This window comes from Indicator indicator, chromosome 3, assembly GCF_027791375.1.
Source record: "Indicator indicator isolate 239-I01 chromosome 3, UM_Iind_1.1, whole genome shotgun sequence".
NCBI lineage: Eukaryota > Metazoa > Chordata > Aves > Piciformes > Indicatoridae > Indicator > Indicator indicator.
Genome location: NC_072012.1, coordinates 28192673 through 28206876, shown reverse-complemented (window position 1 = coordinate 28206876; position 14204 = coordinate 28192673). Strand labels below are relative to the sequence as shown.

Here is a 14204-nt window from a genome sequence, read left to right as displayed (position 1 = left end):
CACAGGAGAGAGGCGCCCGGCGGCCCCTGCGCTGGCAAGCCGCCAGGCTGTGCCAAGGCGAAGGGGGCAGCGGCGGGGAGGAGAGGAATTGCCGACGAGAGTGGGGGAGCGCACCACATGGTACTCGGCGAGCACCAGCTTTCTGGATAAACGGGCTTAGACACTCCGCGCCGGAGTCTGCCCGCACTGCAGTTTGCGTCTGCCAAAGCCACGATTCGGTGCGCCGCGACAATGTCAGCGCAGCCTGTTCCCCGCCCCCGCGTGGCCCCAAACGGAGCGTCTCGGCCAGCGCGGAGCAGAGCGACCTTCCCACAGCCGCGGGGCGGAGCCGGGCCGGGCAGGGCCCGGCGCGCCGCGGCATTCCCGCCCTGCTGCCTGGCTGTTCTCCGCTGCATGCAAATGAAGCCCCTCCTCATTGGCCGCACCAGTAGTCCTTTGAAAAGGCGCCCCGCGATTGGGCGAGCGAAAATGTAAACGCAAATAGGAGAATCTCCCCCCTCTTTTTTTTTTTTTTTTCCGCCTTCTTGCCGGTAATGTGTGATGTGTTTTTCAGACATTCTGTAACTCTGCGCGCCGGTTACTACAAATAAGTAGTTCCCAGACCCCGCTCTCCCCCCGCCCGTCCGCACGATGGGGCGGGACGGTAGGCTCCAGTCCCGGGCGCCGCATCGCGGCCGCCCCGGCGCGGAGGGGAGGGGGCCGCTGGAGCGGCGGGTAGAGGTGTTTCCCCCTCCCCCGCGGAGGGATATCCTCGGAGCACTCGGCGCGCTTTGCCCGCACCAAAATATTGGGAGTTAAGAGGCAGCTCGGTGGCGCCGCCGGCTCAGAAGCGCGCGGGCAGGCACGGCGGCGTTGGGACTCTTGCGCCCGCCACGGCTCCACTGCGGCGCCCAGCCCGCTCCCCGCCGCGTCGATCCCCGCAGGGGCGGGTTTCACGCGCAGTACTGCAGCCCCCGGACCCGCCTGCTTCCGCGGAGGACTCTGATTTTGTCCGCGCGTCCCTGAGCCCTGAGCGGCTCTTGGCAGTTAGAAGAGGGAGAACGGAGCGGCGCCTTTGCCAACTGTCTTTCGCTAGAGAACTCGGTGCCACCGCCGCGAGGATCTGTGCCGGCGGGAATCCCCAAGGACTCCGTCGTTTCGCCTTCCCAGCCGAGAAAGGAGCCGCACAGAAGACCAGAAGACTTCAGCGGCGCGCCTCCCCCAGCCTGCTCCGGAGACAGGAGAGCCGCGCCGCGCCGCCGAGCTCTGAGCCGGGAGGACGCCGGCGGTGCCACCGCGGGGGACTCGCCGTCCCCCGCCTCGGAAGATGTTGCTCTCCAAGTTCGGCTCGCTGGCTCACATCTGCAGCCCCACCAGCATGGACCACTTGCCGGTGAAGATCCTCCAGCCAGGTACTGCGGGGCCAGCGCCCGGCCTGGGGTGTCCCCCTAAGAACGCAGTGCACAGGGCGGGGCGCAGACCGGCCCCCTGTTACCCTGGGTGCGTAGGGCAGACGCCTCGCTGCCCCCGAACTTCGTAGTGCGTTTTGGGGGTTTTTTTGGCCGTGTTTTTTGTTTTGTTTTGTTATTTTTTCGTTTTCTGATATTTTTTTTTCTTTTTAATAATTTGAAGATCATGTATTTAAAAGAGAGGAGAAAAAGTCTTGGGTATAGTTAGAGTAACGCACGTAATACGCATCCACCAGGCAAAGCATTTAGGGGCTTTTATCATTTTTTGGCGCAGCGCGGCTGCGGATACTAACGCGCTGTGTTTCCCTCTCGTTCCCTCAGTGAAAGTGGAGAAGGAGCCATTCGACAAAGTGTACCAGGTGGGCTCTGTACTTGGCAGCGGGGGCTTCGGCACCGTCTACGCGGGGAACAGGATCGCCGACGGCTTGCCGGTGAGGCGCGGGGCTACCGCCCGGGCGGGGGCGGCGGGCGTGAGGCTGAGGGCGCGGCCCGGCCCTGCCCTCCGCGGCGGGGCGCTGATTGTGCCCGCCCCACCGCTCACGGTGCCTATTTTCCCCCTACTCTGCAGGTCGCTGTGAAGCATGTGGTGAAGGAGAGGGTGACCGAGTGGGGCACGATTGTAAGTACCCGGGGGAATGGAGTGGGCTCTGGAGATGCTGCGCCGCGGTGGGGCTATTGTGTGGGCGGCGGGGTCCGCCCCGCTGGCGCGGCCTCTGCGTCGGGGGGAAATTTGGCGGGGGTTCGCCGCCGCAGCGCCGCGCCCGCCCCTCGGACTGCGGCAGCGGCGAAGGGGGCTCGGCGGCCGCGCCCTCCTCCCCGCCCTCCTCTCCTCCCTCCCGCCCTCCCGTCATCGCGGGGGCACCCCGGGCCACGCCGCCTCCCCGCTAACCGCCCCCCCTTCTCTGCCCAGAGCGGCGTCATGGTGCCACTGGAGATCGTCCTCCTGAAGAAGGTGGGGTCCGGCTTCAGAGGGGTCATCAAGCTGCTGGACTGGTATGAGCGGCCTGACGGCTACTTGATAATCATGGAGCGGCCCGAACTGGTGAAGGACCTCTTCGACTTCATCACAGAGAAGGGTGCCCTGGACGAGGAGACAGCCCGCGGGTTCTTCCGGCAGGTGCTGGAAGCAGTGCGCCACTGCTACGGCTGCGGTGTGGTGCACCGGGACATCAAGGATGAGAATCTGCTGGTTGACCTCAGGACAGGAGAGCTGAAGCTGATTGACTTTGGCTCAGGGGCCCTCCTCAAGGACACGGTGTATACCGATTTCGACGGTACGTGCCCTCCCTGCATGAGGGACAGTCTGCCTGTGTCGAATTTGCCCAGATCCGTACTGCTCCCAGGGCTTCCTTACGGCTGCCGCTTATCACATTTTTGGTGCCTGACAATAGTGAATGATGACCCTGACACAGGGATTCGTATCAGGTCTACTGGCAATGGAAACCTTTGGACACAAAGCAGCTTAGGGGTGTTCAGTTGCATAGGAAAAAAGCGATTCCAGGTGGTGACGCAGCAGTTTATGTTTCTCTGTCTTGGAAAAACCGTGGGTTTTTTTCCTAGAGGGCGATCTGTTTACATGGAGGCTTTACCAGTGTCGGATGTTTCCATGTGTGGATACGCAGTTTTTATATGCCGTGCTTTTTTTAACTTAAGGTAGTAGCTCCTCCCCTCCCTTTCTGCCAGTGTCGTGGAAATCCTGCATTGCAGATTTTAAAGTGATGGGGGTAAATGTGTTCCCTCAGAATGACTTGATAGTAGCTTCAGGGCTGGGCTTAACACCTTAGAGGTGGGAATACTGAAAATAAGCCTGCATGTGACAGGAGAGCATATTTTCCCCAGACATTTCAGTGTGACTGATGTAAGGGGACTCTTCCCCCTCACCCCAGCTGCCGCACTCACATCTGTTTGTTGTGAAACCCGAAGCTCTGCTGCACGTGACCCTCAGCATCACAAATTCCCGGTTTTGTTTGGTATCCAAGGAGCCAGTGGGTACTAGAAGCTAGGGGGGGCGGTTGGGTAAAGCTGCCGCAGACAAGCTTGCGGCAGTGGGGGAGCCTTAAAACATAAAAATCATAAGCAGCCCTATTTTGTTTACTGCCTTGCAGAATTGGATAAAGCACATTAGCCCCGTGTAATACGGGTAGACCTGAGTTTCACCTTCTTGCTGCCCTCTCTTCTCCTCCTCGCCAGGCCCCTTTGTCCTTTTGTGTCTATTTTTGGTGTGATGCTGCAGACGCCACGTGGTCAGTGAAAGGGAGCTTGCCTCAGTAAACAGTCAGCTGATGGGGCTGTGTTATGCCTTGCAACAAAATAGCACAAGCGGATGGGCCAAGTCTGTTGATGGTGTAACTGCAGATGACCTGAAATTACATTGCTTAATGGTTTTGGCGCATAAGAAAATTAAAAACCTTTTTTTTAATTCCCAAGTGAGACATTTATTAATTTAATTTAGCTCAACTAGAAGGAGATGAACAATGGGGAAACCTTTTAAATTTCGACTTTAATTTTTTTTCTCCCTACTTTCAGGAACGAGAGTATACAGCCCTCCGGAGTGGATCAGATACCACAGATACCATGGGAGGTCAGCTACAGTATGGTCTCTGGGAGTTCTGCTGTATGATATGGTTTGCGGAGACATCCCTTTTGAGCAAGATGAAGAAATCTTGAGGGGACGATTATACTTCAGGAGAAGAATTTCACCTGGTGAGTTGTATAGGAGCTAAGTGGGGGCTGCTTCTGCCCCCCTGTCTTTTGTTGTCTTGTTTTTTTTCATTTCAATTTGTACAGGTGCATTTTTTTTTTTGTATTCAGTATTATCTTTTTACTTTCCTAGACTAAAAATGCCTTTTTTTTTATTACAGAATGTCAACAACTGATCAAATGGTGCCTTTCACTGAGGCCTTCAGACAGACCAACACTTGAGCAAATTTTTGACCATCAATGGATGCACAAATCTGAAGTAGTGAAGTCTGAGGACTGTGACATAAGGCTACGGACCCTTGATACTGATGTATCTAGCACAAGTTCAAGTAATGAGAGTCTGTGAATTACTAAGGACCTCGCACTGGGAGGGGAGCTACAAGCAGAGACCACAGTGCTGCTGCCAATACTTAGGAGGGGCTAGAAAAATGCATTCATTATTCTGTAGTTGAATCTTTGTCTGAGGGACTTGATTTTATTTTCCCCCTTTGCTGGTTTCTGCTTTGGAATGAGAGATTTCCTTTGGAAATGCTGATGTTTGGGAGTTGCAGGCCAGTACTTAGTCAATGACTGACCTTATTAAGAAAGCAGTGACCTCTTGAATACATGGTAAACTTTTTTGCTCTCATAGAGCCTGGACTAGATTTTATTTGCTTTTGAGTGCCTTTTTGAAAGCTGCTTCAGTGGGACTTTGTTTTTTGAGCTGTGTATGTCCAAAGAAGATCCAGTTCATTATAGGAATTTGCTTCCTTTAGACTCAGTACTGGGGGAAGCAGCTCCTATGATGCATTGGAAAACATGTTCGGTGATTGAATGAAGTAGTCCCATCCACTGGTGATGGAATACTTGAACACAGACATTTCACTCCTGCCCCCCAGCCCTTTCCAAATCCAACCCACCTCTGCTGCTTGAAATGTTTCCTATAGCCTGCACAGAAAAACAAACAGGTATATCAGCTTTTTTTTTTTTTTATCAGAAACATTTATTCATGTTTCCTTTTATCATCTCTACCATTGGGCATGAGAAGCCCCTTTCTCAACTCCCCCTGGCCTTTTGTCACCCTGCGAGTCTTAAAAGTATGTATGGGCATGTTGAATGCACAATCAATGCAATATTCAAAGACTTTACTTTTTTTTCCATACCTGTATAATGTGTTTATGTAAACTTGTTGGTTTTGGTTTTGTTTTGTTTTTCCCATGTACTATACAGTTATTTATTGTTTGGAGTTTAGAAGACCTCCCACAGGTTTGAGCTGTGGCTATTTATTTGGTTAATTTATTTGGTTAGAGTTACTCAACACTGTGCTTTTCCCTCCTTCTCCCCATGGGAATTCTAGTGATTTGCCCATGGCACTTTTTTTCTGCATTCCTGTCAACTTTTGTTTTGGTTTTTTGCTGTTGTTTTGTTTGGTTGGTTTTGGTTTCTTTTGGGTTTGTTTTTTTGTTTGGTTGGTTGGTTTTCTGGTCTGTCTGTTTGTTTATTTGTTTTAAAAAAAGGACAAAAAATAATTTCTGACCTTACCAGTTTTTGTTGGAAGATGGAAAATTGTTGTACAAAGTCTAATTTAAGGGAAATAGAATGGCTTTTTAAAGTTAGTATGCCTTTTGTCTGGTATTAATGTACCAGAAATGTAAAGTAATGCTGTTTGGAAGGGTTTTAAATTATTGACATTGTACAGTGTCCGTGCATTGGCTCTGGAAGGTAGAGTGGCAGAGTCATAAACCTTAATTTATTTTAATAGCTGTGTTTTCTGTGATCTGGTTGCATTTATGCAGCTTGGATTTGGATTTTTTTTCTTCTGTTTAACAGTGTGAAATGTATGGAGATCATATTTTTTATACAGGTATTTCAATTAAACTTTTTTGTATATAACAGTTGTGTGTTTGTGTGCTCACTTTTATCTTCACTATTACTCTCAATGCCAACTGGGGAACACAGCTTCTATTAAAAGATACAGAAGATAAAGGCCTACAGCAGCTGGCATGGAGTTGAAAGGTGTATGCCATTAAGCAGTGACCATTGTGGAAGAATTAAGCAATCCATCATACTGTCTCTTACCTGCTTCTCATCACTGTTTGATGTTGAACTGGGGAACGTGTACAATACAGCAGCAATAATAGCCTACATAGAAGGGAATGGGCCAATAATTGTGGGGTTAACTCTGTAAACACTGAATAACTGAAATACCACTGTACTAATTGTCCTTAAGTATAAGAAGGATGGATTTTCGTAGTCACTGGTGGTCACTGTTTTCACAGCTGACATGTTTACTTACATTCATTTTCCTTCCTCCCATTTACCCCTTCCTCCCAGGAGTGGAAGGGATTTCCTGTGCACTTGGAAGGAAAGGGACAGTATTCTTGGAGAGCAGGGCAACTGATTCCCTTTGGTTCACTTAGATTACCAATATAAGACCTGGTGTGTCATTTCTTAAAGTAGTAGGGAAGATGTGCCATTCTCATCCATAGCAAAGCATACGAGAAATTACCTCAGTGTTCATCTTCGTATGTTAGGAGTAAATTCCTGCAGATTACTGAGTTCATAGTAGTTTCTCTGCATCTAGACAGACCTGACTTGGTCTTTTTGCTGGTGTGGTAGTGATTACTAGGATTACCACAGAGAGTGCAAACAAGGTATATTTAAAGGATGTGTTCAGTCATTAAACATGCTTTAAGTAGCCTCTGAAAAGGTAGGCTTAGAATCTGGTTTTATTTCCCTTTCTGAGGACCTTTCTGCCAGCTCATCTGCTACTATTTTGGTTCCCTATGGGGAATATCTCACTTGCTGACATATCAAGTTCCTGATGCTAACTAGTTTAGACTCAAAATGCTGATGAATAGTAGAAGGTTAAAGCAGAAGAAGCATTTTTGTGAGCGGTTTTTTGATGACATGGGGGGTAGCTTTTTCTTGACCATGAAAAGGAAGTTCATGTGACTCATCAGAAAAAAAAATTACAACCACAGTTGTGTCCATCAGTTTGTCTCTTAACTATTTTTTTTGTTTGTTTATTTATTTTTATTTCTTTTATCTATTTTAGACTTGTTCAGATTTTAATCAGAGTCTGTTTGTATGCTAAACCTAACCCCTGGGAAGTTCACATATACATGAAAATGCCTATTGTTTGAACTCTATTCATAGAAATGAAAGGTTTTACAATTAAGATTGCTTAAGAAAATCACACAATCATGTCCTAAAAGAGGAACATTTAAAGAGTGGGAGTTTTAATTGATAATCTCTTTTGCTTAAAATGAGAGAGCCAGGTAAGCTACAGAAGAGATGATTCCAGTGCCTAGTGCAGCTTTTTAGGGAAGCATGTTTCTAACTGCATATAGTCCCTGGAGTAATTCCAGTAGCTGATGATAATTAACATCTTCCAGTCCAGTGGCTTCACTTGCTTGCAGCTGTTGAGAGGGGTGGTAGTGAGGGTGAGCTTCAAAGGGCTACCAGAAAAGTGATCCTAAAAATACATTTGTAAAGCTATTGTTGGTTGCTGAACTAGGGACTTTCAACATTTCCACAGGAGCGTTTGCTACTTTCCTTAGCTTCATAGAGAATTGCTGTTGAAGCGATCTGTTTTGAAACATAAAAACTAGGTTTTCACCTTTTGCTACTGAGGCAAAATGCATTAAAAGGATAAAGGTCAAAAGGACACCAGCATGAAGTGCTGACTCCCCTCTGGGATTAGCTCAACATAAAAGGTGCACTTTCAGTATTGCACTGGCAGCTTTAGTTGCGAAACTCCCCTGTACACTAATAGAAGCCACGTGGCTGAAACACAGTATACCAACAGTAACAATTTGTAAAAATAGTTTCTCATTACACTTACAAGTTGGAAAATGATGTTCTAATGTAGTGCCATTAGCTGAGTGTTGCTTCCAAAAGGACCAAGTTGGTGGCAGCTTTTGGTTTCTCCTGGGCATCTATCTGGTGTTTTAATATTGTTACATGTTACTTCTTTGGGATCCTCCTGTTCATATTCTCTCCACACTAGGTTGGTTTTCAACAGCATGAAGCTTAAAAAGTAGAATTCAGCAGGTCATTCAAAATGATACCATATAAATCACAGTCTATTTTAACTTCAAAAAATTCATTTAGCAGTGATCATACCTACACACCTATGTACGCTGATGGCTTATTAACAGGTATTTTAAATATAGTCTAATGCTGAAAGAGCGTGGGAAATGTGCATCCTGTGTAATTCATAAATAAAACTCATTCTCCTGTGTGCATAAGTATGCACTCTTTTCCTTTTTTTTTTCTCTTAGTTAACTAAGCTTGTTATTTACTGAAGCAGCCAAAAAAAGGAGCACTTTGAACAAAAATATCAGAAAGATGTTAGGGTGTGTTCTTAACGAACACTTATGTCTTTCTTCCAGTGGTTTACTGACCTCTATTGGTGAAATTAAAGTATATGTTCCAAAAATAATGATACATAAATTGGAAAAATATATTTTAAAATGCTGCTGACTGATATTTTTAGATAAAGAAGAGTATGGCTAATATTTAAATTCCCCATAGGAAATTTAAAGGCTAACATTACAAAAAGAAAAAGAAGACAAAATATACACTACAAATATAAAAATAGCTTTTCAATAAAAATGGGCATATGAATTAACAAAAATTGAAATTTGCATCTGAATTTACAGAGGTAATCTGCCCAGTGAGCCCCCAGACACTTACATGACTCTTGGCATGAGCATTTATGAGCATATTAGCCCTCATTCTACCACTTCATTTCAGTCACAATGAAAAGTACTTGTCTCCTGCCATACAGATAGGCAATAATTCTCAGCACTGTAACTAGATAACAGAACATTGTGGGTCATTCAGTTTATTATTAGTGGATTTTCTTTTCTGCTAACAGCAATGATGTTACTGTTGGTAGCAGAAGTCTAGATGGTGGCATTTTCATTTCATTGCAATAGACAGCTTTTCTGATATTTTACTGTACTTAACTATTCTTGTAAATCTGCAATTTCTTAGTTTCATAGTTATCTGTGATTTAAAAATTTACTGGTTTTGCCTAAGGGGTTACTTCAGGTAGCTGATACACCAGAGAGACATGTTAAACTTTGACTGTACTGAAGAACTGCTGAACAAAATTATAAGGAAACCACAAACCCATGCTACTAAAAATAATTTCAAATCTGTATTTAGATACAATTCATGATTAACTTGAGAGAATATTTGGCTCAAAGCTGGTGGATTCATGTGCACTGAAAAAAGAAAAAAACAATGAAAAAAACAAAACAACAAAACCCAAAAAACAAATGTGGGCATAAAGAAACACAGCCTAATTTTTGATGAAGAGAAGTTACATTAGAGAACCCTAGTACTAACTGGTGTCTAACTCAAGGTAAAATGAGGAGCAGTAACATGAGTCCATTAAATTCTTGCAGAGATTTGTAAGCTCCCAATCCTGCTTCTTCTGTTTCAATAAATTAAAAGGTATTCAATCTTCTCTGTCTTTTGTTGCTCATAATCTTACTATTTGTAATATGGCCTGGCACACTCAAGTTTTAAGAAATGTTGTGTGGTTTCCAAGTATATGTCAAAATTAGCATGTTTGTATCTCAGATGTTTTCCTTAAAAACACCATGAAGAAAATTGCTTGCTATGGAAGCATTATGCCTCATAATAATAAAAATTCAATATAGGTTTCAGATTATCTGTGTTTAAGCTCCAATTAATATACTCTTAGTAAGAATGTTATCTATTATAGCTAATACTCTGCTAATTGATTACACAAACCATTATGTAAAAAGCTGCTTATACTAGTCCGGTTAGAGAATTAGTGAGACACACACTTTAACTTGCACTCTTTCTCAGGTAAGTCTGTGTTAACCTTGAAATTACATTTAAGTCATAAGCAACAAAGCATCTTGTGGGGCATGTTTCTTTGTTTACTCTTAATAACTCAGCAATCACTTTAGTTCTCCAGTCAGGAGTAATGAAAGATTACAGAAAGTTATACTGGTAACTGAAGGCTAATTTGCTCCATTCTTAAAAAAAAAAAAAGAGTTTTAGCATTTTGTGATAAGACTTGTACATATGTTCTACTAAAAAAAAAATAAGCTGGTTTATTGAAATAAAAAACCTGGTTTTGCAACATCTATTTTGGTGAATATAAATGGTCTAGTTTCAGGGTTGATGTTTCTCTATTATTCTACTTTTGTTGTTTTAGGACAGGAAAATATAAGTATCAAATATCAGCCTATTCCAGTTAAAATATATAACTATGTTAACAAGCATGTTATAAAAGGTTGGAGTAGAGATCCTTCAGATGTTTTTATTGTTGCCAAAATTTTTCAATCCTAACAGTGTCATGAGAGGGAACAATTTCTTTCAACATTATCCTATAGGAATGTTCATTAATTGCTAGGAAATGCTCCCATGTTCACACTTCATGCAAGGTTGTTGTGGTTTGGGGTTTTTTTGGTGGTGGGTTTTTGGTTTGTTTTTTTTTTGGTCATTGTTTTGTTGTTGGTTGTTCATTTGGGTTGGTTTGGTTTGTTTTTTGTTTGTTTGTTTGCATTTTAAAAATAGCTATGTAATAACAAAAACCTTACAATAACAATTTACATCAGCATAGAAAAGCATAACAAGTATCAGCTTTCCAGAAATAATTTGTTGCTGTCTCAGAGAAGATAAATGCATAAAATCTTAATTTACAGGAAGGCAGATTAAATTGTGGTAAGGAAGAACTTTGTAAGGACAGCTGGACACCAGAGTAAACTGACTGTAGAGTATATCAAATCTTCATTTTTAGAAAAAGCATTGTTCATGAATCATCTAGAAATTACATCTGGATTTAATCAGCCTGATGCTCATGAGTTAACAAAGAGATATTTAAATTCATAATATTAATTCTGCTTGTTGAACAATATAAAATGTATTGACAGTGCCTCTTTTGCAGCTGGCAAAAATATTTTTGATGCAGATTTGACCTAATCAACAGAAGCAGTGACAGACTTTCTCATGATTGTGAGGCTACGAGATCACTGACCTTTTCTCAAAGGCAGCATCAGTTTAAACTGGTCCCTTCCCACACCATCCCTTCCTTTTGCTGGTGCACTGATATTCAAATCAGTAAACTGTCCTCCCTGATAATGACCCAGCATAAAGTGATGGACTGCAGTGTGAGGGAAGAGAGGTGTTACTGATGAAGAAAGGGTATGTGTAATAAACAATTTTCTCTAGCACCTTTAAACAGACCCCCTAATTTCTATTTTATAACTTCTGTAACAAAGGATTTTCAGGACATGTTGACACATCATACTATTTTTACTCTTGCAATACAAGTTTGTTTGGGGTTTTTGTTTGTTTGCTGTTATTTTGTTTGTTTATTTGTTTTCAAATTAGGTCCTAAGCACTTGTTTGAAAGGTACACAGTACTTTGATCCTGATGAAGTGGAAAAAATCTGGACTACTCAGAGTCTTACAAAGATCAGAACTTAATTCATGAATATTTTTACATATCTCAACAGTATGCCCTACTTTTTAACCAGCTTCACAGGTACTTTTACAAATGAGAAAGTACATGAAGCATTTCAGAACTGCTAATCAATAATGGCACTTTACAGCGATGCACAAAGGAAAGTTGCAGTGAGAAAAAGCAACGCAAATTGGTTGAGGGACCATGACTGCACTGAATGTTTAATCTCAAGATACAGTTTCCCTATTTCTCTGTCAGTTTAAGTCTCAGGAATGAGCTGCACAGGCATCTCCAGGATACTTCTACTGATACTTAGAATTTAATCTACAGTATTCTAATACACTTTAAGGAAAACTTCAGCAATTGATCCTGGAAATCTTGGTCACTCTTTATGTAAACCCCGAATTCTGAGTGCACTGTTTCCCAGTCTAGTGCTTGTTGTGTTGAGCCACTCAAGTAGCTCTGTCAGCTAAGTATCAGCATTTCCCTGAAAACTAGCCAAAGTGCTCTTGGTGGCATAGGACCAAATTCTGTAGTTCTTGTCTAAAAATTCTAATGATTTTGAGTGAAATGTTGCCTACGCAATTGACTATAAGATATCTCTTGGTGTGATGGTTTGTAACTGCCTTTTTAATTTTTCCTTGCAAAGTTCAGAACAGAGAAAGTGAAAGAGTGTAAATAAATCACCATTGGGTGTAAGAAAGCAAAATAACGATTGTTCTAAACACTTCCATTGGATAGATAGAAATGTTTAAGAACTATTACCCAAAACAAAGTGGGCACTCTGCACATTCTGCATTCTGCAGTTGGGGCAGTTGCTGGGCTGTCTGGCTGCTGTTTCTTCTTCTCTTCTGGCTGAAGATAACACGTACTGACCTTGGCAGCTAAGTTAACTTTCTGCTCTAACTAACTCTGCTTTCTGTCCAAGGGGGGTCTTGGGGGGGAAGCTCCTGGGAGAGGGAGGCCCCTTTGGGAAGGGTCCCCTTTGGAGGGAAGCAAAGGGAGATCGGTTGTGCTTTTCTGTTGATTGTATATATTTGTAAATGTTGTGAATTTTGTATATTTGTACATATTCATTGCATTTCATCATAGGTTGTAGATTCTGCTTTGTAAATACAGCTTTCATTCGCTTCCAGACTGGGCTAGCCTGGTTATTGTCGGTGGGGGTAATTTCAGCTCACACTGACACACTTGGATTGTGACAGAAGAAGGGCTGCTTTAGAGAGAAAATGAACAACAAAACCTGAAGTTCTGAATAAAACCCTTTACTACAAAGCTGAAAAGCAGAAGGAGAAAGGAAGTCCTTCTGTCTTTTAGAACTCAGAGCTGCATCTCTTTATAAGATGACAACTAAGTTATTTGGAAATCAAGGGCAAAGCAACTCAAAGAAAAGTAGAATATAAGAATTGTCTCAAAATCTGAGGCCTGGGTAGTATCTTTGTTAATACCACAAAGAGAACTTACTAACTAGAAGTCTCTTTTAGCATGTAACTGCCTGCTAGTGAGAGAAAGTGATCATAACAATGCTGATAAGAAATGATACCTCTTTTTTGCTCTTCCTCTGCTGAACAGACCATTCAAGGGCACAGTCTGAATCCTTTTATGATCTGTGACAAACTTGTACTGATACAGGTGATGAGGCAAATGTGTGAGTCATGCTTGCAGAACCGATAATACATGCTTTCATAGCATTTACAAAGTTACATTCTTATTAATTAATATTATTTTAAAATAAAAGTAAATAAAATAAAAATAAAATAAAATACAATTGTCAGCACTGAACACTTATCCAGGTTATTAAGAAATTTCATTTTACTTTCTAGAGCTAAAAAAAGAATAACGCTGTGTCTTATAGTTACATTTAGTACATAATTAATTCCAATTATTAATTATTGTGTGTTGTATAATATGAAAGACAAATTAAAACAGATCTCTAGGAAATAAGTCTCTGCACTTTATTCTAATCCATATTTTTTAGGCTTCTGCTCTTCCAGCAGTGAAATTTACTGGAGAAGAATTTTAAAAAATGAATTGAAATTAGATTCCACTGAATCTCTATCATGGATGCATTTATTTTTAAATTATGTTTTCTTACCTTTGGCTCCAGGTAATGAGCCCAAAATACCTGAAATTATTTATTCTTTCTGACTGATTTTTCAGTTCCATTGAAAAACTTTGAATTTGTTTAATTTAAATTTTCAGTGACACAAGTTCATATATAAAATCATAGAATTGCTTTGGTTGGAAAAAAATCTTTAAGATCATCTAGTCCGACCATTATCTAACTCTACCAAGTGTTAAACCATGTCTCTTAGCACCACATTTTAAACAACTCTAGTCTTTTAAACACCTCCAGGAATGGTGATTCAACCCTTTCATTGAAGTTTCTACTAATATCCAATCTAAAACTTTATTTCTTCTCACCCTGTCACTTGTTACTAAGTAGAAAAGACTGAGTCTACCTTGCTAAGACCACTTGTCAGGTAGTTGTAGAGAGTGGTAAGGTCTTCACTCAGCCTCCTTTTCTCCAGATTATGACTGTATTTCTCGATTTGACCTGTGTTCTCTAATGAACCATTTCTCCAACCACTGCATTCTCCATTATACATATGACTATATAT

The 14204-nt window shown here is 42.5% G+C and overlaps 1 protein-coding gene across 1 annotated transcript; it reads left to right on the top strand.

Moving 5' to 3' along the window:
* Window positions 1-1306: 1306 nt before the first annotated feature.
* On the top strand, window positions 1307-5090 carry PIM3 (Pim-3 proto-oncogene, serine/threonine kinase). Its single transcript, XM_054399564.1, has 6 exons — window positions 1307-1391; window positions 1770-1879; window positions 2017-2067; window positions 2359-2722; window positions 3975-4151; window positions 4310-5090. Exons 1-6 carry the CDS (start codon window positions 1307-1309, stop codon window positions 4492-4494), a joined length of 972 nt encoding a protein of 323 aa, XP_054255539.1. The 3' UTR covers window positions 4495-5090.
* Window positions 5091-14204: the final 9114 nt, after the last annotated feature.

Bases quoted from the DNA above. Each gene is read 5' to 3' on its own strand.
- PIM3 (XM_054399564.1), top strand. From the start codon at position 1,307: ATGTTGCTCTCCAAGTTCGGCTCGCTGGCTCACATCTGCAGCCCCACC. The intron at 1,880-2,016 runs GTGAGGCGCGGG...CCTACTCTGCAG, and splicing joins GGATCGCCGACGGCTTGCCG to GTCGCTGTGAAGCATGTGGT. The intron at 2,723-3,974 runs GTACGTGCCCTC...CCCTACTTTCAG, and splicing joins GGTGTATACCGATTTCGACG to GAACGAGAGTATACAGCCCT.